The sequence below is a fragment of the Crocuta crocuta genome, unplaced genomic scaffold (genome assembly GCF_008692635.1).
Source record: "Crocuta crocuta isolate KB4526 unplaced genomic scaffold, BGI_CrCroc_1.0 scaffold91, whole genome shotgun sequence".
Classification (NCBI taxonomy): domain Eukaryota; kingdom Metazoa; phylum Chordata; class Mammalia; order Carnivora; family Hyaenidae; genus Crocuta; species Crocuta crocuta.
Genome location: NW_027551574.1, coordinates 659,817 through 683,509, shown reverse-complemented (window position 1 = coordinate 683,509; position 23,693 = coordinate 659,817). Strand labels below are relative to the sequence as shown.

At 38.7% G+C, this 23,693-nt stretch overlaps 2 protein-coding genes across 7 annotated transcripts in view; one reads left to right on the top strand and one right to left on the bottom strand.

Annotated features, from left to right (window-relative positions):
* Positions 1-6,906, top strand: part of KIF2A (kinesin family member 2A) — a 64,044-nt gene extending 57,138 nt beyond the window's left edge. For all 5 annotated transcript variants that reach the window (XM_077751427.1, XM_077751424.1, XM_077751426.1 and 2 more), the window contains one exon: positions 1,733-6,906. In XM_077751427.1, the coding sequence (XP_077607553.1) occupies positions 1,733-1,818 (86 nt within the window). In that variant the 3' untranslated portion in view covers positions 1,819-6,906. The remainder of the gene's footprint in view (positions 1-1,732) is intronic.
* On the bottom strand, positions 4,700-16,527 carry DIMT1 (DIM1 rRNA methyltransferase and ribosome maturation factor). Of its 2 annotated transcripts, XM_077751428.1 has the most exons (12): positions 16,278-16,527; positions 15,879-15,952; positions 14,425-14,511; positions 12,407-12,468; positions 12,230-12,323; positions 12,094-12,143; positions 10,655-10,778; positions 10,204-10,296; positions 9,099-9,163; positions 8,105-8,168; positions 6,753-6,859; positions 4,700-5,234 (listed from the first exon to the last, which is right to left on the bottom strand). In XM_077751428.1, exons 1-12 carry the CDS (start codon positions 16,354-16,356, stop codon positions 5,192-5,194), a joined length of 942 nt encoding a protein of 313 aa, XP_077607554.1. In that variant the 5' UTR covers positions 16,357-16,527; the 3' UTR covers positions 4,700-5,191. The 2 variants fall into 2 exon arrangements, with proteins under 2 accessions (XP_077607554.1, XP_077607555.1); XM_077751429.1 differs by lacking the exons at positions 14,425-14,511; positions 15,879-15,952; positions 16,278-16,527 and having other exon boundaries at positions 10,655-10,783; positions 12,098-12,143.
* Positions 16,528-23,693: the final 7,166 nt, after the last annotated feature.

The window sequence follows — 23,693 nt, the reverse complement described above, 5'->3', positions numbered from 1 at the left end:
AAGTTGGTTATTTACATAACCTATAAAGAATCAGCAGTGACCATTTACCCAATTCAGAATTGTGAAAATGTAGGATTTCTAAAATTTATTTTTGTTTTTCGTGTTCTTCATACTCAAGCTTTGATTTAAAACGTTTTGATCATTTTTCTAATCTGTCAGAAGTCACAAGCAGCTTATCTGTTCAGAACAGATCATAATGAATTCTAATTTTTTTTCTCTGTAATATGTATTCAATTTAGTTGACTTTCTTTCCTTAATTTTCTCAGGATTTATGTATATCAAGCATACTCCTATCTTTGAAGAAATTACTATCTAGCTATTATTCTATCTATTTTGGTATTCATCCTTTCTTAGAAAGATTTTTTTTACCCTTCAGAGATAATTTTAGTATTCTGTATTCTATAAGAAGTGAGAGCTTTTATCTTTATATTAGCAGGTATTAAATCCAAAAGTCCTTAAAATTCCTTTCTAAGTTTCAAAAGAGTTAATTTTTTAAACACCATTTTACTTCTGAAGAGGGGAAATAAATTGAGATTCAAATATGATAGGTTTTTCTCTTCTTCTAAAGGCCATAGCCTTTGTACTATGAGTACATTTTAAGTTGGGTAATTGTTTGTTGAGGGTGCTTTCATCTGCACTGTACAGTGCTTACTAGCATCCTTGGACAGTGGCTGCTACCCCAGTTGAAACAAACAGAAATGTCTAGATATTATCAGATGTTGGGATGTGGGTGGTGGGGAACATCACCTGTGGTTGGGAACCACTGTTAGAGAAATGACATGAGGGTATTTCTCATCTTCACAGCTGTTATTTTCCTGTCAGTTTACCTGTTTCGTATTCTTATGTGACTCTGAATTAATACATAACAGTAAGATTCTGTCTTTGTAAGACCAAGAAATGTATGATGCTATAATCCTCCTTCTCCATCCCCCTTTACAATACAAAATAAGATTTCTTTTTAAAAATTCAAACATTTTTTGAAATTTCATAGCTTAGTAGACTAAAGTAGGCATTGGCAATAGAACCTTCTTAACATATTGAGGAAAGAAAGGTTAGTTTTGTTTTTTTTTTATTTTTTTATTTATTTATTTTTACAAATAGTTTATTGTCAAATTAGTTTCCACATAACACTCAGTGCTCATCCCCACAAGTGTCCTCCTCCATGCCCATCCCGCCTCCCCCCCACATCCATCAGTCCTCAGTTTTTGTCAGCATTCAAGAGTCTCTCATGGTTTGCCTTTCTCCAAGAAAGGTCAGTTTTAAAGTTTAATAAGACTCAAGAGTGCCTGGCTGGCATAATCAAGTAGAGCATGCGACTCTTGATCTCAGGGTTGTGAGTTTGAGCCCCACGTTGGGCATAGTGATTACTTAGAAACAAAAAGACTCAGTGTTCTTTTAGACTGACTATATACATTTAACACACACATATACATCCTGTCTACACTCCACAAGGAACTCAAATAAACTAAAATTGAACACTGTAAAATGTGCCAACCAGAACACAAAAACCTGCTCAAGGTACAGAAAAAAACAGATTATCTGTAGCTAATGAAACTGTTGCTATAGTTGCCTCTTGTATTCAGTTCTGAGTTTCTGGACAACAGAAAACAAAAGGAAAGATCCTTAGTTAATATTATGAAGTAAAACAGCTGACTTGATAGGACCCATGAAATTATATACTGTATTGCATGCAATGCAATACTTACTCTTTTGTTCTTTTCTTTTTTCCAAGATAAAGTGAAATCTTTTCGCGCAGCTCTACAAGAAGAAGAACAGGCCAGCAAGCAAATCAACCCGAAGAGACCCCGTGCCCTTTAAATCAGCATTTGCTGCTAAAGGATCCCCAGAACCCACATTACTGTAACATACAGTGGTTCAGATGTAAGGGCCATTTGAAAGTTTGAAATTTTAAGTGTCTGTGGAAAATGTCTTGTCCCTTCACCTGAATGACATTTCAGTTTTGTGAAACACTCCTTTGTCTACAAAATGCTTCTAGTCCAGGAGGCACAACCAAGATTGGGAATAGTGAAGCATTTTGTTTCATTTACCCAAACAGTGATTTACTTTTGGAGATCCTTGGCAATTTTATTTTCTGTATGATGAAGTGAGATTGTGGACTTGATCCAGAGGTGAATAGTAGGGGGAAGCCACAGCATTTCCTTTTAACTCGGTTGAATTTTCGTAGCAAGACTGAGCAGTTTTAAATCCTTTGCGTGCATGCATACCTCATCAGTGATTGTACATACCTTGCCCACTCCTAGAGACAGCTGTGCTCACCTCTTCCTGCTTCGTGCCTTGACTAAGGCTTTGACCCTAAATTTCTGAAGCACAGCCAAGATAAATTACATTCCTTAATTGTCATTGTAAATTACCTTTATTGTGTGTACATTTTTACTGTATTTGAGACATTTTTTTTGTGTGTGACTAGTTAATTTTGCAGGATGTGCCATATCATTGAATGGAACTAAAGTCTGTGACAGTGGACATAGCTGCTGGACCATTCCATCTTATATGTAAAGAAATCTGGAATTATGATTTTAAAACCATATAATGTGGTTATAATTTTCTTAGCATTTTCTTTGTAAAGAACTAAAATATAAACTAGTTGGTGTATAATAAAAAGTAATGAAATTCTGAGAAGAGTTTTATCTTAGGATAATACATATATATGCAGTGTGTGTTCCAGTGTGGTATTAACAGGACTAATAGTGCAATTTGATCCTTACCAATACCATTACTTAAGTTAAAGTGTCCATTAGCACCCCAAAATGTACCTTTTAAATGTACTGGTAAAGGAAATTGGCTTCTGATGCATGAATATTTACATGTACACTGAAAGTAGCCCATAATAGAACTGTTAGTTTAAGCCAAGTGTAGACAGTACATAACTCCCTTGAAAAAGAATTAAGCTAAAAAAAAGAATTGACTTTGCCTTAAAAGGCAGATCTAACCCAAGCCCCATCCATTACCTATTATGTGATATTTCATCATTATTTGGTGAGAATCACCAAATTCTCACCAATAAATTGGTCTAGGGTATGCTGCTTTTTAAATGGTGGCACTTATTTTTACAGATTGCTACTCCAAGGAAGAAAACTGGCCACTTCTCATGTAAATATTTTGTTAAAAGATTTATATATCTCTCTAGGAGTTTTCCCTTAGTTCCTAGGATAGAGTCCAGGAGTAGATTAACAACAGAAAATCTCCCAAGGATGTCTTATTTTGATTTACTCTAAGGAACTACTGCTCATTCATTTGGGCCAAAGGGAAGCTATGAATAGAGAGTCCCATGAGCCAGATTCCCTACTTCATTGTTCATAGAAACCAGAGAGTAGTTGTGGGAAATCCTAACACCATGGTGAAATGCTCCTCTGTAAACTTGAAGTCTAGAACTAAATGTAGATTTTCACAATGTGCTTATTAATAAATGATATCTATGGAATGAGTTTTAGAGATAATTTACTTCAGAACAATCACCTTTGTTTTGGAAGGGACTCAGGTTTTCTTGCAGTTGTAAAATATGTTCTATTTGTGTTTATTTCAAAGAGAAGAGAAAGTGGAGCAGTTACTTATTGACCTTGCAGAGGCTGCTTATTTAAAGGTAGTTTTTGAGGCTAACCAACCTTCAGGGGCGTAAAGAGATGTGAACTTGCTCATTCTAAAGCACAACAGATTACTCTTAAATTATTAATTAAATAAGATGAGTACTATCTCTGGAAGGTCTCCTTATGTTCAAATATGCTGCCTTATACTATAATGGCTTCATTCTGATCAGTGATCAAGGTCTGTAGAAAATTCATACCAGAAAAGATCTTGGTGGTTATAATTTAATACTTCAGTTTTACAGATAGGAAAAACTGAAGGCCAGGAAAGGGACTAACTAAAACTCAGTTCACCAGGGAAGAGGAAATAGAGGGAAAGCTGAATTCTTAAAATTTTCCTGTAAGGATAGAGATGGTACAAATGAATTTTGCAAAGTTAGTAGTTTTGTGATATTAAAAAAACCCTGCTCTTGAGGTATATTCAATATTTATATAAAAGTGGCTTGATGCAGCTATTATTTAAAGAATAATTATTTGGATCTGAATTAAACATTCTTTACTTTCTCAGACTTCTTGAAAGTCAATATTCCTGTTAATAAGTAATTATCTTATTTACATAGGAATGTTTTACTATATCACTTTGAATCCAGATTTCCCAAAAATCTGTTTAGGCAAACAACTTCTCTTCTAGGTTTACTCAGCGTACCTTTGTTAAAATAATTTGGAAGCAATCTTTCTATTAAGTTAGGTTTTTAAAAAGCTAATTATTAATTATTTTTATTAATTTCCTCATAAAATCAGCTACTATAATTCTTTATTAAGTGACATTAATAATGATTCAAACATAGTAGCTAATTAAGACTTGTTTACAGTATCTATTTAAATTCTGAACTTGACATTTTAAAAATAGCAACCAGTGGCTTTCCCCAAGAAAGAAAACCTACTTTCTTATAGTTGATTTCATTCTAGTTGAGCATCCTAATGTCAGTTGAGGAAATCATGCCCAGAAGTAATATGCCTGGCATCACCGCATGGTGGCAGTAGCAGGCTCACGCTTATCTAGAAATCTGATGTAGCCTATGATGCTACAGCAACTTAAAGGTGTGGGCAGTGATAGAAGCTGTATAAGATAAACCGAAAAAATAAGAGAAGCAAAATAAGAAACAAGTGTTTTATTGTGCACATGAATAAAAAGAAATAGTATGGGGAATATGTTACTGAGTTAAGCATGTTTTAAATGTTTGACTGTTGGAGGGACAAAGGCCTACAGAGGCCCTCATAGTAATATATAACATAGAAAATAGAAGAGTAACATCTTTATACAATAAACTGTTAGAAATGATAAGTTTAAGTGTAAAGTTGTGCGTGCCTGCGGCTCTTAAAGATTATCATGTATACACAGGACCCTGCCCTACGTTAGATATTAAAAACACCAAAACCAAAAACAAGCAAAAAAAAAAACTTGGGTAGTTATAATAGACTTACTGCTGAAAAATTCAGAGTAATAAATGGTGACAAAATAAAAAATAGTCAAGCACATAGTGTTCCAGTGGAGCAAAAGCATAGTTCATCTTCTCTAATTATTAAAAATATATAATTGCAGCTTCTTTTTCTTGGGTAAAAGAGAAAAAATTCTCTTTTCCAGATACCTAAGAAAAATGTATACCTTCCGCGTTGAATCCATGTAGCAATCTGCAAAAAGAAACCAAAATGAGATGGTATTGAAAAGATAATTTGTAGCATATAACAATGCATAATTCCTGTACCACGAATTCTAAAACACCTCTGAAACCACCCACTCCTAACCCTAGTCATTAAAGAAACTTTATTCTTCAGTTAAATTTGTAAGATATATATTGGTTACAATCATATCATTTTCATGCCTCTTTTGTCATAGCCTGTAAGTCTTAAGTCATGGTGAATTTGATCAAATTCTCTTAGACCTCCATTACCCGGGCATAAGAGCTCATTGGCACTTGTGAAGCTATTTGGAACTGGAGACTGAAGAGAGATGAATGGCTAATCTTACATGTCCATTTTTCCTCTCTGGGCTCATTAATACTAAGATTCAAATTAAGTACTTACACATTGCTTTTCTCTGGATACCTATTATGTATTAGATCCTAGTTAGCAAACTACATATGGTTAATAACCTTGAAGAAATTTGGTGAAAAGGAAAGAAAATAAGATGAAACATTTCTATTTAGACCTGAGATTATTTTCAGGATGGCCCCTAGACAATTCAAGATGGATTAGAATGTCTGAAAGTGGAAGATCAGTTCTTATGAGTAATTTCAACTCTTAAAACTGACCCCTGGTAAGGACTCTGTAGTTCTGCTAGCCTGCCAATATAAACTATAAACCCCATTTGTCTTAGTTATATGGAACTGTTTCCAGCCCAGAAAAGTCAAACCAATTCCTTTTGTAACAATCTATCCTCAGTTTTTATTTAGCTCCTAGAACATGGAAATTTTAAATATGAATTGGCTAAATAGGCAAAAACTGCAGTAAGTGATGGTTTATTAGTTAGGAAATCAGTGTTAGTGATTGAAAACCGTGAGTATGGGTTAATAACTACCTGGGTAATTGAAGCCTTATTCTGCTTTCATAAGACTTACTTGCTTAATTTAAGGAAAACCAAGTTTGGTCTGCATTGCCCAGATAATTATGACACCCTTCTTTTTTTTTTAGGTGTGTAGAACTTGCCTCAGTCTACAAAACAAGTAACTATTTTATTAAACCGCTCAGTTAGAAATGAAAACCAGGTATGATTGTAAGTTGGCATTATTTCATGCGTAGTATCTGTTTAACAGTAGCTATTCCCAACAGAGAAAAAGAATGAGATCCAACTATATGCATTATGCTTCTTCTACCTTACAGGCTACTACGAAGACACACATTATTAAGACTAACTATGAATGGGAGTTGGGGAAAGAGGCTGAAGGGGAGGAGCACACACACCACAACACACATTGACACAGAGGCTATCTCCAGGCTCGGACTGTTCTTTATTACTGTTCTTAAAATGTTCATTCTGCTGCAGCTAACTAGCCTCCATCTTCTACACCAAATACTATTCCATGCCATGGAAGTGCTATGCAATAACTCCAGGTAGCACCTTATACCGCTTAAAAGCCTTTAAATCTCTAATCTGAGAGTGTCACAGTAAAGAAATGTAAACACCTTAGGAAAAAAGAAAACTGTAATTACCTGATAAAGTCATCTATGTCCATGGAACGGGCCCGCTTGTCACTAAAACCTGTGCTGGTTAGGATTTGCTGTATTTTATCTGCTATGCTGAAATCTTCTGGTATTATCTATCAATATAAGATTCAGAATAAATGAACGACATATCTTTAATGAAGTCACGTTGGCTCTTTTTGTTTCTTTAGTTCAGTAACTGATAAAATAGTCACCTTTATCTGTTTATGACAGTTTAAGAAGCCCTTTTTGTGCAGATAAGAACTGGACCACTAATTAGTTCTGTGGTTGTTCTTCAATATATACCAAATATTCAGAAAACTGAGTAAGTTAATCATGTATATTCCCCTTTTTCTTAAAAATACTGGGTTGTCAGTTTCAGGGTTCAGGAACTTTATATCACAAAATAAATCAAGCTATAGACTTAATTTTAAAGCACCTGTTACTCCTTTAAAAATATCTCCCATTTTCTTGGCACAAATTTAATTTTACCAGCCAATTTTTCTCAGAGATAACCTCCAACCCTTGAGAATATTAAATATTTCATACCTCACATTTTTTTCTCCAAAGATTTTTCTCAATCCAGTTTATTATTTGTCTACCTAGGCAGGTGTTTTATGACTTTGTCTATTAGTATTTTCCTACCTACGCAGATGTTTTACGACTTTGTCCATAAAAGAGAAAATGAAGGTAGCAACATATTAAGCTATATAAGATCGGAGTCAAAAAATACAATGGAAATTTACTTCTCTTTCTGCTGTTAATTTAAATTTTAAAATTATCAAATATCACATAATTATATAGATATGTGTAGGTGTGTTTACCCACAGACAGAACTGGTTAAAGAAAATGTTGCACAGATAATAGGCATGAGGCTCACAACCAAAAATCTGCTATTCAGCCTATACTTTATTCTACTTATGTCAATTTCTGGATTTAAAAAAAAGTTACTGAGAGAATGGTAACTTTAAATTTGGAATTGCTACATGAGCAACAAACAAGGAATGATCACAATTCAGAGCATAGCAAATGGTACATAATTTGAGCTGAGCAAGCTACACATGCCTAAAGCTTTGGAAAAATTCCGAGTCAACTGAATCTCTTTTTATGTCTAAGAACAACTGTAGAGTTAAGCTGCAGTGGTGTAATCCAGGCTGCTCAGCTTTGTTCCAAGAGTATACAGCAGTATTGACCTATTAGAGTTCAATATTAAGGTTGTATTAGTTATATATCACTTTCAAGTATCCCATGGAATATATAGAATTAGTAATCTAGTGATGATAGATGAAAAAGTAAGTAGAGGGGCATTTTGAAACACAGCAAATCGAAACCATAGAGACCACAGAAATTTTTTTGCTTACGATATTATGGACTGAACAGTGAATTCTGTAGTTTTTTTCCAATAGCTGTTGCACTGCACTTGACCTATAAAATAAGGAAGTGATACCACTATTATTTCAAAATCAGAGATTATAATTTCCTTTCAGTTTATTATAAATTTAAATCTATGTTCCACATGGTAAAATTAAGGGACTTAAAAAAGTGTTAATATTTAAACTTATGAAACAATCAAAAACTTAAGTTTCCCACACAGGTCGCATGCTGTCATGGCAGCCTGTCGTGGGGCTAGATCTCAAGAACCATGAGATCATGACCTGAGCTGAAATCAGGAGTTGGACACTGAACCAACTGAGCCAACCAGGCGCCCCTATAAAGTGAAGGTCTAGTAAATATCTCTGAAATTCTTTTTTTTAATATATGTTTTTTGAGACACAGAGAGGAAGAGAGAATCCCAAAAAGGCTCTGTGCCACCAGTACAGAGCCCCACAGTGGGGCTTCATCCCACAAACTGCAAGACCATGACTTGAGCCGAAATCCAGAGTTGGATGCTTAATCGATTGAGCCACTCAGGCACCCCTCTCTGAAATTCTTAAAAGGAGTTCTAGACTCTCCACAAAACATCACCTCAAAAAAAACAAAAAAAAAAAAAGAAAGAAAAAAGAAATTACAGCTTTCAGAACCTCTCTTTTGCCCTTAAAAAATTTTTCCAAGTTAATAAACTTGCATGAATTTTTCACAGGTATAGAAAGGGCCCACTACCCCATTTTTCCAAGGAAAAGCAAAACAGATGTGTAGTCAGTTTTTAGTTTTTCCCCCCTTTTGCCATAAAACCTGATCTAACTGCAAATTCCTAGAAACTTTGTTAAATTTTCCTGCCTCCCAAAGTACCAAGTTAGTGAAAAAAGGTAAAGTATATCTGTACACCTAAGGGTTCAAGTATCTGTTATGAAATTCTAACAGCACAGTCTCTACAGCACTGGTCCTTCATATATCATAAATGAGAAAAATACTCACTTAAATGCTGCAGACAGTGTCTTGTTCTTCCTAACAAAGGTGATCCTTACTAGGCCATCCCATTCCTGAAACAGAAATGGATCATTTCTTATAAAATCAAACGTTGCCTATGTCTGCTAAGTATTTTAATAGGTAAAACCGAAAAGAACCTTCTAGAGTTCTGTATTTTGATCTGAGTGACAAGTGCAAAAAAGTAGGATATGTACTTGATTTATACACTTTTGTGCACTTCACTGAATATCCTCAGTTTTAAAAATCAAAAAAAATTGTTCCACATCTGAATAAATAACATGACATTTATTAAAATCAAAGTACTGTTTTCAAAAAACACGATTCAAAACAGACAAGATTCAGAATATAGCCAATGCAACACAGCTAAACCACCCTTAAGAGGTAATTAACAAACCACTCCATTTACCACCAGATACTGATCACATAAGCAATCATGTTTTTATCCAAAGCGACTGCAGGATGGTTTTACATCAAATGATCTAACTTAGCTCTAAGTGCAAAAACATGAATTTTGACTAAAAACAGTTACCCAGAATATTACTCAAATCCAACTATCTTCATTTTATCTTGTTTTCTAAGTCTTACTCAAACAGGTAAACGTTTCCCATAGCTATACTCTTTAGTATGCAAATATGCACTGAATTATGCACTGGCATTCTTTCTCTTTTTCTTTTTTTTTTTTTTTTGAGAGAGAACGAGAAGGGAGCAGGGAGGGGCAGAGAGATGGAGAGAGAGAATCTCAAGCAGCCTCAGAGCTGTCAGCACAGAGCCTAGGGTGGGGCTCAGTCCCAGGAACCGGGAGACCATGATCTCAGCCAGGAAAGAGAGCCAGGCGCTTAACTGACTGAGCCATGAGATGCCCCTGCAATGGCATTCTAATCTGCATTTTTTGCAAATACCTTCCATGCTTTTTTGTGCTTTTCACAATGATCTTACATCCAATTATTCCATCTACTCAATTACACAGTCATAATTAGCATTTTCCTACCTGGACATTTAGGTTGACTCAACATTTTTTGCTGCTGAAGACACACATCTCCCAGCTTGGTCATTTTCTCCTACTTTACTCAATAACCTAGTATTTTAACCTCACCTGAAAATTGATAGGTGGTGGTGGATTCTTGGGTTCTATTCTTACGACACTGGATTCCACCTTTGGTGGTGGCCTGAAATTATTCTTTCCAACCTATTAATCAGAAAATAAGGAATCCTCTCAAAAACAGTTTTTTTGGGGTTTTTTTTTTTTTTTTTTGAGAGAAAGAGAGTGTATGCGCCTACAAGAGAAGAGGAAGGGGAGAGAGAGGCTAAAGCAGGCTCCACTCTCAGCACGGAGCTTGATGCGGGGCTCAATCTCATGACCCTGGGACCATGACCTGAGCCGAAATCAAGAGCTGGACACTCAACCAACGGAACCACCCAGGCACCTCCCTCCTCTTTTTTAAAAACAGTTTTAAATTAGTCATTAAATATGCTTTTCTCACAGAAGCCACAACTAGATGCTCAAGGATGAGGTAAGCCACATTATCTCACTAACAGTCACTTACTTTCATCAGATGGTCCACACGTGCTAACAGCTGTGTATTGATTGAGAGTCTGCAGTATAATTTATCTCCAGGCTTTGCAACTAGTCGTAAAGCAAATTCTCTTTGAAACATAAGTACAGCACATCTGAAGAGACAGTAGAAAAGAATAAGGAAAATGGTCACTTTTAACTGTAAATGTATTTTGACTTCAATGAATTGTCTTAGACGGGAAATAGAGCAGTGCAAGATCTGTGGTTAATGAGAATTTGTTCAGCTGCTTAGAAGGCAGAACACTTTGAGATTTAGCCTTATTACCATAAAACGATCCATCTGGCTTTTCATTTTCTAATGGCTGCACCTCCAACTCCTTGCATATGTAAGCCCTCAGTGATCAGATTAGAAAGTATTTCCCATAAGCCCAAGCCCATTACCCCTTCTAGGAAAACAAAACCCAAACCAACCAAATTGGCTCAGGAGCCCAGCGGTATTCACAGGGTAGCAAACACCCTTACAGAAGGAGAGGCAGGAGAGGCACGTTGTGAAATTGGCATCCTCCGGATATAACAGGTAAGGAACATGGGCTTTTTATTCAGCAATGGGGAGGCTTTTCGGAGGCTCTTGAACAGGAGAAGAGCATCTTCAAAGCTGGGCTTCGACTTTCAAATCTTTTTGACAATAAGTCAGACTAAGAAATATATTTGACGTTGCAGCCTATGCCACAAATATCTGTTATATGTGTGTTTATGTAACTCAACCAAAAGTTTCATAAAATTACCATCACCTGGGCCACATGCAGTGAACGCTCTCTGGTATGCTCTAGTCCATGTCATTAAAAAAATGACTGTCATGACTCAAGAAATTTAAACCACTAAAGGGTTTTTGACTTGCAGTTTGAAAACTCCTGTTATGTATCCTTCTAGAGACCAGTTAGGAGACCACTGCAATTGACCAGATGTAAGGTAATAAAAGAAGTCCGACCTGGACTAATGGCAAGAGTATTAGAAAACAGGGAAGGACTGCCTGGTGTCAGAAGCAGGATTTATACCACACCTCCCCCAAATAACTATGTCAACTGAATAAGGAAAGAAAGACCTCTACACAAATAGATATTTTCTACAAAACACATTCTCGAGTCTCCAACAGTTTTTGAATTGAATTAACTTTCATCTTTGACTGTGTTGCATCTTTGGTTTAAGATATGGCAGTAACTGGGGCGCCTGGGTGGCTCGGTCGGTTGAGCGTCCGACTTCGGCTCAGGTCATGATCTCGCGGTTCGTGGGTTCGAGCCCCGTGTCGGGCTCTGTGCTGACAGCTTAGAGCCTGTTTTAGATTCTGTGTCCCTCTCTCGCTCTGCTCCTTCCCTGCTCATTCTCTGTCTCTCTCACTCTCTCAAGGATAAATAAGCATTAAAAAATTTAAAAAAAAAAAGATGGCAGTAACTTTGGTCTTTTGTCACAAACCTGAAAAAAGGTCGGTGCAGCAACAGCTTGAAGACAAAAGGGGAAGAGATCTGTAAGAGAATTAATGAGTTACTTCGGAGAAAGACACACCAGAGACATATCTTCATACAATGTTCCCAACAATTTGAAAACATACCTGATATGGTAAATTTGCCACACAGGCATCAAAGAATGGCAAATCTGTTTTCAAGACATCTCCCACCAGTACTTGAAGTTTGCTGGCCAGAGGCCTAATAATAAGAAAAAAAGCAATTCAAAAAGAATATTGTTTCACAAGGTTGAAAGGCACTTTGATTCTAATCTGCATACTCACGTGCCCTGAACTCTTTTGTGAAGTTCAGCTACTAGTCTTGGGTCAAGTTCACAGGCAATTACCTACATTAAAAAAAAAGGATTCTGGGGTTATTATGGAGTATAAATCTTGTTAGCTCAATTGTAACTCTTACATGACTAAGAGGAATTAAACTTTTCCCAATTCTACCATTAATATTTCTTCATTTATACTCTACTATTTCAAACAAAAAACCCCCCACCATTCAGATAAGTAGACTCTAAGTGGCTCCTGTTCAAAGGCTCCCTTTCTTACTGGGCTCCGGTAACACAGTTCCCTCCTTGCACCCCTTGAGGTTTTTGAATAGTAACTCTCCCGCTCTTGCTGGCCTGAGGGTATTTCACTAATGTGTACTGGTTCCCTTAACCCCATTTTGACATTTTGGATGCATTTCATTGGAAATTGGGTCAGCCATGAAACACAGAAGGTACCCTCAGCAGCCAGGCAGTATCCCAATCTCAGAGGCTCGTGCTTCAGCTCTTTAGATCTGATCCTCTAGCAGCCAATACTGCAGCCTCCTTGCTTTGTCCCTGGAGCCTAGAGGTGGTAGCTGCTCTTTGAAATTATTATTTTTGGGTTATTTCAATGTTCCCATTTTATTTTTTTAGTTATCTAACAACTATGTAATGAATTCCCTCTATCAAATATCCTGTATTGAAATATTCCATTTTTTAAAATCAAGATATAGTTGACCTACAACACTGTATTAGTTTCAGGTGTACAGCATAACCTGTGTGTATATTGCAAAGTATGTATATATTGTGAATAAGTCTAGTTAGCATCCATCACCACACATACTTATAAACTTTATTTGTCTTGTGGTGAGAACTTTTAAGATCTGCTCTCTTGGCGACGTTAAAATATACAAACAACTACAGGAGTGCCTGGCTGACTCAGTCAGTTAAGTGTCTGACTCTTGATTTTGCCTCAGGTCATGATCTCACAGTTGGTGAGTTCGAGGCCCTGCTCTGTGCTGACAGTGGAGAGGCTGCTTGGGATTCTCTCTTTCTCTCTGCCCCTCCCATGTGTGCTCTCTTTCTCTCAAAAATAAATAAATAAATGTTAAAAAAGATGTATATACACAAAACACTTTTTTTTTTTCTAGGAGAGAGAGAGACAGGGTGAGCAGGGGAGGGTCAGAGAGAGAGGGAGTCACAGACTGAAACAGGCTCCAGGCTCTGAGCTGGCAGTCAGCACAGAGCCCGACGCAGGGCTCGAACCCACGAACCGCGAGATCATGACCTAAGCGAAAGTCAGACGCTTAACTGACTAAACCACCCAGGCACCCCGAAAACACATATTGTTAATTATAGTGACCATGCTATACATTCACTCCTAGGACTTAACTCTTTTTATACCTGGAAGTTTGTATCTTTTGAACACTTTCACCCATCTTGCCCATATATATATTTTTAAACTAATTTATTTATTTTGAGAGGGAGCAAGCAAGGTAGGGGCAGAGAGAGGGAAAGAAAGAGAATCCCCTGTAGGCTCTGTACTGTCAGTGCAGAGCCTGATGTGGGGCTCAATCCCATGAACCGCAAGATCATGACCTCAGCTGAAATCAAGAGTTAGATGCTTAACTGACTGAGGTACCCAGGCTCCCATTGCCCAAATTATTTAGGATAAAGCTTTTAGTGAAGGATCAGGGGTTGCTGTTAAAAATAACAGCAATTAATTAAAACAGATTTCTATTTGAAAACCAGGTATGCTTGCTGACATAATCTCTGATACCAAAACACAAAATTCCTGGGGCGCCTGGGTGGCTCAGTCGGTTGGGTGGCCAAATTCGGTTCAGGTCATGATCTCATGGTTCGTGGGTTTGAGCCCTGTGTAGGGCTCTGTGCTGACAGCTGGCTCAGAGCCCGGAGCCTGTTTCAGATTCTGTATCTCCCTCTCTCTTTGACCCTCCCCTGCTCCTGCTTGCGCTCTCTCTCTCTCTCTCAGAAATAAATAAAACGTTAAAATGAATTTAAAAAAACACAAAATTCCCTTTTTACCTTTTTTGCCTTTTCTAGCAATTTTACAGTCATATTGCCAGTTCCAGGTCCAACTTCTAGCACCACATCGGTTGGTCTTAAGGCAGCCTGCAACCAAGCACCACCATGTTAGCTTTACTAGCACATCTGAACACATCATTTAATGTATACCTGACTATCTTTGCTTAAAAGCATTTGGTTAAGAGATTTTACTCTGACTCCACTGTTATGAGAGTCCTTCACGATCTGTGCATTTAACAAAATTTTCTAAATAACATTAAGTGCAAGTGGAAATCTATTACCCTTTTTTTTTTTTTAACATTCATTTTTGAGAGACAGAGAGATCACAAGCAGGGGTGGGGCAGAAAGAGAGAGGGAGAAACAGAATGTGAAGCAGACTCGAGACTCTGAGCTGTCAGCACAGAGGGGCTCAGACTCACAGACTGTGAGATCATGACCTAAGCTGAAGTCTACGCTTAATCGCCTAAGTCACCCAGGTGCCCCTTTATCACCGTTTTAAGGTGGGGCACTTAGAAGTCAGAAAACAGGAGTGAGAAAAGCAGGAATAGCAATTCCTTCTGGGAATGCATTCTGTTTTCTAACTTAAAAATGATTCCAACAGCATCTTTTTACCACCTCTGTCACAATCAACAAGTTCAAACACAGAAAGGACTGTACACGATGAGCTTGCCTGAGACTCATAGCACACTGTACCCACATTTCTCAATTTTCAACTCAGTATAGTTTCAGGAATAGAAATATTTAGAAATTGTACACAAACCTGGGTGTTTGTATGTACAAAGCTGCAGGGACCTGGGTACACACGTTTCATCAGATGCTCAAAGGAAATCCATGAGCCAAAAAGGTTTAAAAATTAGGTCCTCGTTTTGCAAAAGACACGAAGTCAAGATGAGATCCTCTAAATACATAATGTTCTCTTTATAGCTGCAGGATGCTTCCTTTGTAACCATGAAAGTATTCTGTACCACATAAACTTCATGTTCTAGTACTCAATCATCCAGAAGTGTAAGAGAACATCCATAACCTATACAGGAGGAATACTCCAAAGACTTTATATGAGGTACTGGATTGTACCATATTCTCTGGGGAAAAAACTTCCCAAGCTGTCATTAAGACATCTTTTTAGGCTCTGGAGTAAATAAAAATTGAGAGATGGTGTCTAGAAAAGGTGATTAGGTATAGAACAATAATACTGATGTGGAATTGAACAAGTACAAATGTCCAGCTATGAAGTAAATAATATACAGAAAGAATCTGGAGCCAGGAGAAACCCAGACCCACAGAATGAAGCAAATCATGCCAAAGACAGCCTGTGAATCCTTGACAGTTCTTCCATTCATTCTACAACTATTTATAGGACATCTGTTTTGTGACAAACATCCTCTGTGCGCTGAAGTATTCCTAAGAGCAAAATCAATAACCCAACAACTCTCATTTTCCTCTTCCACACCCACCTTATCGATAATGCTGTTAACAATGAGAGGATTTTTCAAAATATGCTGCCCAATCCCCGTGTTGAACATGAGTCCTGGAAGGAAACATGAAAGAGCCTTAATTTCCCAACGAAAAGTAGACATTAGACTGTCCCAGAGAAGAAAGCAGGGTGCTTGGGGGAAGGTTTCTGGGCCAACCAGAGTCACGAAACGTCATGCTAGGAGCTTAGGTGACATCCTACTTTACGTCCACCCCTTCTGCAGGAAAGGAAGCCAGAGGCGGCTCAGGGCCTGCGGCCATCGATTCAGCAGCGCCGCGCCACCGGCCCCACAGTACCGGCCCGGATCTGGGTCTGCGCCCCCGACCAGGTCCCGCCTGGTGATCGGACCTGAGCATAGCCCCCTCCCGGCCATCCCCACCTCCGGCGCTCTTCAGCTCCTGGCTCTGTTTAAGTCGATCGCGGCGGCGGCCGCTCGTCCTCGGCTTGACCTTCGGCATCACCACGGGCGCAGACCTACAGGCCTTGGAGATCAGAGAGGAAGGACCAAAGCCTGCTGCCCCGCACCACACGTGGGAACTTGCCACTCCGGAGGTGCCTGCACCACTCCCGGCCACGTGGGGGAAGGGCGAGGGCCCGGCCCCTGATCGCCCTGGGCTCCGCCTCCAGAAAGGGGACCGACCTTGGAGCCCAGTGGCCGCCGGGAATTGTAGTCATGAGCAGCCGGAAACCCTAAACTCGAGGGACTACAGATCCCAGAAGACACCGCGCCGCCGATTCTGGCAGTTGGGATTGGCTAGTTTAGAATCGCCGCGAGCCTCTCTCGCCTACTCGCGCGGACTTGGTCAAGTGGGTTTTGGAGTGGTGATGTCCACTCTGTGGAGGTTTAGGTTACGCGGTGCCTTTAGGATTGTGGATATTTCCTCAAGCCAGGTTCCGGAATCGCTGAAATCCAAAGCATATGCCTTTCCGTCATGCTCCTCGCTCCTGTTTCCCAGAAAATTCTGGGGTGGGAAACCTCAGATCTCGGCATCGGGAGCTTGCTCCTTGGGGCGAGCGAGTTCGCCTCTTGGCGTTGTGGAGTGGAACTCCGAGAATGTAACATATCTCTTGTTGCACTTCGGCTACTAGTTGCTTTGCTTCCTTTTGTGCCATTCATTCAATCCCTAAATGTTTATCGGGTTCCAAGTATTAAACTCTACTGGGTGCTGAAGATTCAAAGTTGAAAACCGCTCTTCTCAGTCTGTTCTATTAGGGGCGAGAGGCAGAAGGTCCGAAACTCTGTAAATGTGGTAATAGGTATGGATTGGGTATTTGGTAGGACACTGTATCCGACCGTAAGCTCCAAGCGTACAAGGTCCACGTCTGTTTTGCCAAGTGTTTTATTTTTCTGTGCGTATTCTATTTTCTTGAAGAAAGTTTCTTCTGTTTAGATTACCAACGCGGCCTGTTCTTTGCTCGTTTGATCCGTGTGCGTTCCCAAGCGCTGGCCTTTCTTTGCTGTAATTCTAATTTAGGGGAAAAAAACTCATAACCTTAGTAGCATCTTCAACTACTTATTTCATTCCATTAATCATTAATTTGATTACACAATTCTGGAGAATCTACATTATTCCAGGTACAGCGTCAAATACTAGGAATATAAAACATGACATCATCTCTGCTTTTAGGGCTTTATATCAAGAGAGAGACATGCAGGTTATTACAGATAACACCATTTGCTGTTCAATTACATGCCAGACACTTGGGGACATTGTTTAATCTTTTCAAACAAGTCTCTGAAATAGGTCTTATCATTGTAGCCATTTTACAGATGAGAACGCTAAAGGATAAAAATGTTTAATATCTTGGGGCACCTGGGTGGTTCAGGCGGTTGAGTGCTTGACTCTTGATTTCTGCTCAGGTCATGATCTCAGGGTTAATGGGACTTAGCCCCAAATGGCGCTCTGCATTGATAGTGCAGAGCCTGCTGGTGATCCTCTCTCTCTCTCTCTCTCTCTTTCTCTCCCTCCCCAACTCATTCTCTCTCTCAAATAAATAAGCTAAAAAAAAAAACCCTATACCTCCAAAAATTATATCTTGCTCACAGTCACAGTAAATGACAGCTGCATTTGTATTCCAAAGATTGTNCGTTGCTACACATGGCCAGATTTCATTCTTTCTCATTGCCACGTAGATTTCCATTGTATAGATAAACCACATCTTCTTGATCATATCACAATCGGGAACATTTTCAAAATACAATATTTGAGTGTTATCTTGAAAGACAAAAATTAGCCAGGGGAAATTTGGGAATTCAGTGGAAACAGTACTCCAAAGTGAAGATATTAAGAGTTTAAGGGAGAAAAAGAAACTTGGGATAGCTGAGGAGTAACTAGGAAAGGTAAATAGGGGCTTACTGCAAATGGCCGAAAATGTTATGCCAAGGAGTAATGGTAGAATGAAAATAACCATTTTGCATTTTCTTCTCCTCTCCAGGCTGTGAGAGTTGTCGAACATCACACAATAGTGTAGGTAGGAGACATTTTTGGGCTCCACTTTTAGCTGGGTTTTGAACCCTGCCCAGCCAGCGCTTTTGAGTTTCCTCTAATCCTCTCCCATCTTCCATTAAAGATCTTCAGACCTGAATTCTTCTCAGGCCTGCTTGCCCTTCCACCTCCCCAGTTCCCTTTCAGCAGAAAACCCTGCTTTTTACTTCACAAAAGATGTGCAAGATCCCCTCAAGGACATGCTCATTTTCCTGGGTTACTGTTCTGCACTCTGGGGATACACCAGTGAGCAAAACAAAGTGGAGCTTACACTCTAGTGGTGGAAAAGCAGACATTATGACCAGTGATAATGCATGTGCAGAAAAAAAGCAAAGCAGAGGAGACAGAGATCAACAGGCTGGGTGGGAGAGGTTATTCTATATAGTATGGTGTGGCGGAGCTCCCATGATGGGGATAATTTGATCAGAGACCTAGGGCACAAATGTAAAAGTGACTCAACATTACATCTGCCCACACCCTGGCTGTTGCTGCTACAACTAACTGGAGGACAGTGAGTGAGGAAAAGCATGAAGGTAGGAGATGGTGTGAATGCAAGTACAATCATATAATAGAAGGAAAGAGGGGTGCAGCTTTTGTTAGGAGAATTCATATGGATAGGCCAGGGAGAGCTTGAAATGTTGGAGTGGGGAGGTAGTTCTACTAGTTGGGGGAAAAAAGTGGTTTAGCGTTAAACTCATGGATAAATCTGTGTCCTAGGCGGAGTCCCTCTTCATAGTTAAGGGTTCTGCAGAAAGGAAGTCCCCCTTTGCTTTTGCTAAAGAGTAATTAGGGTAGACCGTAAGGATGGAAAGCCAAATGATATCTTTTTAGGAATAAAATAGCAAGACCCTCCTAGAAGAGACTACATCTTTTAAGCCACAGAAAACAAAGGGACAGAGGTGAGTGTGCACATTTAGCTTACACAGAGTCTGAATTAGGGTTTGTCTAAATACGAATCTTGGACCACCTGCCTCAGAAACACTAGGGCACGTGTTATGGGCTGAATTGTATCCTCCCAAAATTCATATGTTAAAGCCCTAACCTTTTGGACCTCAGAATGTATCTATATTTGGAGATAGGACCTTCAAAGAGATGATTAAGCAAGAATGAGATCACTAAGCTGGGCCTTAATCCAATGACTGGTACCCTTTTAAAAGGAGGACATTTGTATACACAAAGAGACACCAGGGTCGTGTGTGCACAGAGAAAAGACCGTATGGGGACACAGGGAGAAGGTGACTAACTACAAGCCAAGGAGACAGGCCTTAGGAGAAGCCAACTGTGCTGATACCTTGATATTGGATTTCTAGCTTCCAGAACTGTGAGAAAATAAATTTCTATTTTTTTGGAGGTGGGGGGAGAGTGCAAGGAGGGAGGGGTAGAGAGAGAGGGACAGAGGACCGAAGAAGTGGGTTCTTCACCGACAGGCTGATAGCATCGCCTAATGTGGGGCTCACACTCATAAGAACATGACCTGAGCTGAAGTCAGACCTTCATCCAACCGAGCCCCCGAAGTGCTCCTAAATTTCTATTCTTTAAGCCACCCAGTCTGTGGTATTTGATATGGCAGCCCAAGCAAACTAATAACAGCACATAATGAAAATTCACATTTCCAAGCCCTATCCTAAACATTCTGGATCAGAATAGGATTGGGCCCTGACAAATGCATTTTTAACAAACCCTCCAGAAAATTCTGATGTACACCAAAGGGAAGGACTTAGTGCTTTCTACAGTAAAATAAAATAGGTTGCAGAATTTCTACAGAAATGAAAGAGGATAAGGAGGGCTACCATCATAAGCACAGGGATCCCCTTATTATTCTAGCCGTATTACATGAATTTTTTTTTCTGTTAGTATCAAGGAGCCATTCAGAAGTGAGACAGTATGGGATGCACCAGGGCTGCGTGAATCCCAGGAAGTTGTGTGACACTGGGGTATGAGATGCATTAAAGACATGAGAATTGGAAATTAATGCTGGAATGTATTTGAGTTATTTTTGCAGCCATGAGTGGCTTTGAATTATATAATCTTATGCTTTTACGGTTCATGTTTATCTCCTTTGTTAATTAAAAATACTTATTTTTCAATCTGGATGTGCACAATGGATTTGTTGGCATTCTAATTTATGTAATGTGTCATAACTTGAAAAAGAATTATAATCGGGGCACCTGGGTGGCTCAGTCAGTTGAGTGTCCAGTCTCGGCTCAGGTCATGATCTCATGGTTCGTGAGTTCGAGCCCAGCATCGAGTTGGCATCAGTTCTGACACCTCAGAGCCTGGAGCCCACTTTGGATTCTGCATTTCCCTCTCTCTCTCTGCCCTTCCTCTGCTCAAGCGCTGTCTCTCTCTGTCTCTCAGAAATAAATAAAAAGATGTTGAAAAAGAATTATAATCATACAAGAAGATGCTTACTTAAATTCAACAGCATACTTGAAATGATAACATTTTAAATGGGCCAGGGAATACAATAAGGAATAACAATAAAATGTAAGCGTTTGCCAATAAGATAAATTTCCTTATAGACTTTTAATGTATTGAAAAGTCATAGGAGGACCTGGGTGGCTCAGTCAGCTAAGCGTCCTACTCGGGCTCAGGTCATGATCTTGCAGTTCCTGAGTTTCGGAGCTGCTTCTGGCTCTGTGATGACAGTTTGGAGATGAGGTTCTGTCTCCCTCTTTCTCTGCCCCTCCCCCACATGCACCCTGTCTCTCCCAAAAATAAATATATATTAAAAACTAAAAAATAAAAAACCATTAAGAATGTTTGAGTTTCACACTTTTAACACAGATTCATTAACAAATACTGTGTTCTTATGAAAAAGGAGTATAATTCGCTTGGATAAGAGAAAACAAATTGAAATCTAATAATATCAACTGTTCGTTCAATTTGATTAGAACAATGAACATTATTATTATTGTGCAATATTCAACTCTCCATGGTAAGCGAAATTCTACCTTACAAACGTGGACATTTATTTTCCTAACCTGGTTAGCATCTGATGAGTTAACTGATAAGCATCTAATGAGAGCTCTATAATACAGAGGTGCCCAAGACCTAATTTTACACAAGTTGCATTATTAATTGAAATGTAGCACACTGGAGGGGCACCCGGGTAGCTCAGCTGGTTAAAATCCAACTTCAGCCTAGGTCATGATCTCGCCATTCCCAAGTTTGAGCCCTGCATCAGGCTCCATGCTGACAGCTCAGAGCCTGGAGCCTGTGTCATATTCTTGGTCTCCGTCTCTCTCTGCCCCTCCCCTGCTCTTTCTGAAAAATAAATTAAAAAAAAAAAAAATTAAAAAAAAAAAAGAAATGCAGCCCACTGGAAAGCCTATGACTTTGGAACATGTGTTAGTTTTCTATTGCTGCTGTAAAAAATTGCCACAAACTAAAACAACACAAATTCATTATGTTAGAATTCTGAAGGTCATAAGTCCAAAATCCTCTGCAGCACTGAGTTTCTTCCAGAGGCTGTAAGGGAGAATCTGTTTCTTTGACTTTTCCAGCTTCTCTCGGCTGCCTGCATTCCTTTACTCATGGCTTCATATCCTTCCCAACTTGCTTCCATCGTCACATCTCTCTCTGACACTCCTGCCTCCCTCTTATAAGACACCGCTGTGACTACACTGGGCCTGCAGGATAATGCAAAATAATCTTTCCATCTCAAGATACTTAAAGTAGCCATATCTGCAAAGTACCTTTTGCCATGAAAAATAATATATGCACAAGTTTTGGGGATTAGGATGTGGGTATCCTTTAATCCTACCAACTACAAAGCATATGTCTAAATTTGATTCTGGGTTCCTCCAGAATTTGAATGTAGACAAATGACAAATTACCATCATCAAATCTGTAAAATAAGGAAAAGAATACTCTCCATATAGGGTGAGAGGAAAATTAATAAAATAAATTATGTGAAATGTCTACAGTTCAATGCCAGACACTTAAAAGACACTTAGAACTGGCACACAGGAAATTTTTAGTAGTTAGTTATAATTATTGAGGCAAAATAAATTGCATCATTGTTACATTTATTTACATCTTGGAAACTACTTGAGATCCAGAGGTGAGGGAAGCAATGGTTCTTTAACTTAGCATTTGTTTCCACAGCTTTCTGCTTTCTCTTTTCAGTTGTTAACAATTGAGAGTGGAAAACACTGAATTTAAATTTATAAATGTTTCTAATATATTATGAACAGACCCAATGATGATTTAACTATTTGTTTGCCCTTTTCTCTAAAGAATATGAAAATATAAGCATATAGCAATAAAATGCAGTAATAAGAGATTATTTATCTAGCTATACATATTTGTCTTGCACATAGTATGTGACTAGGTTTTACATTCAGAACAGTTGAAGCTAGGACCTCCCAAGTGCATCTTATTGGGAGTCCTGGAGTTGTAGCAAAATTAGTATGTGTGTATTTTTCTAGATTTCCAAACGATCCATTATCCCAAATGGAAATGCTCTATTCTTCTTTATATATATGTTTTTTTAATTGTAAAAAAATGTTTACTTATTTTTGACACAGAGAGAGAGCATGATTAGAGGAGGGATAGGGGTGGGGAGGAGGCAGAGGATCTGAAGTGGGCTCCATGGTGACAGCAGACAGCCCAATGCGGGGCTCGAACTCACAAACTTCAAGATCATGACCTGAGCTGAAGTCAGATGCTTAACTGATGGAGCTGTACAGGCACCCCAAAAAAGATCTACTCTTTTAAAGCAATTTCTTCATTTTAATTCAAATTAAGTCTCATATGTATATTTATACATGCGCGCAATATATATTTTTATATATATTTGTTGCATATTCCTGTTAAACTTGTTACTCATTGTGTAATCTATGGACCAGTTGCATTGGCATTAACTGGAAACTCATTAGAAATGAAGAGTTGGGCCCCACCTCAGACCAACTGAATCAGGATCTGTATTTTAACAAGATCCATGTGATTCTATGCACATTTAAAACTTGGCAAGTATTACCTTTCAGTAAAATCAGAAGACACAATCAAAGAAAACAAATAAATAAACAAATGAAACATGCCCATATTACCATTCAATTAGTGATGAACTTTGTTAACATTTTGGCATATATTTATTTCCAAAAATGGGGCTATACTGAGCATATATTTTTGTAACCCACTCTTTTCCCAATGCATGGTGAAAGTGTTAACATGCAATAAATACATGTCAACAATTTCTGGTGGCCAATGTGTAATTTATTATATATGGATGTATCATCATTAGGCGTTCCTTTCTTGTTGGTTATTTAGATAATATTGTGTTTTTACTTTAAAAACAGCCCTAA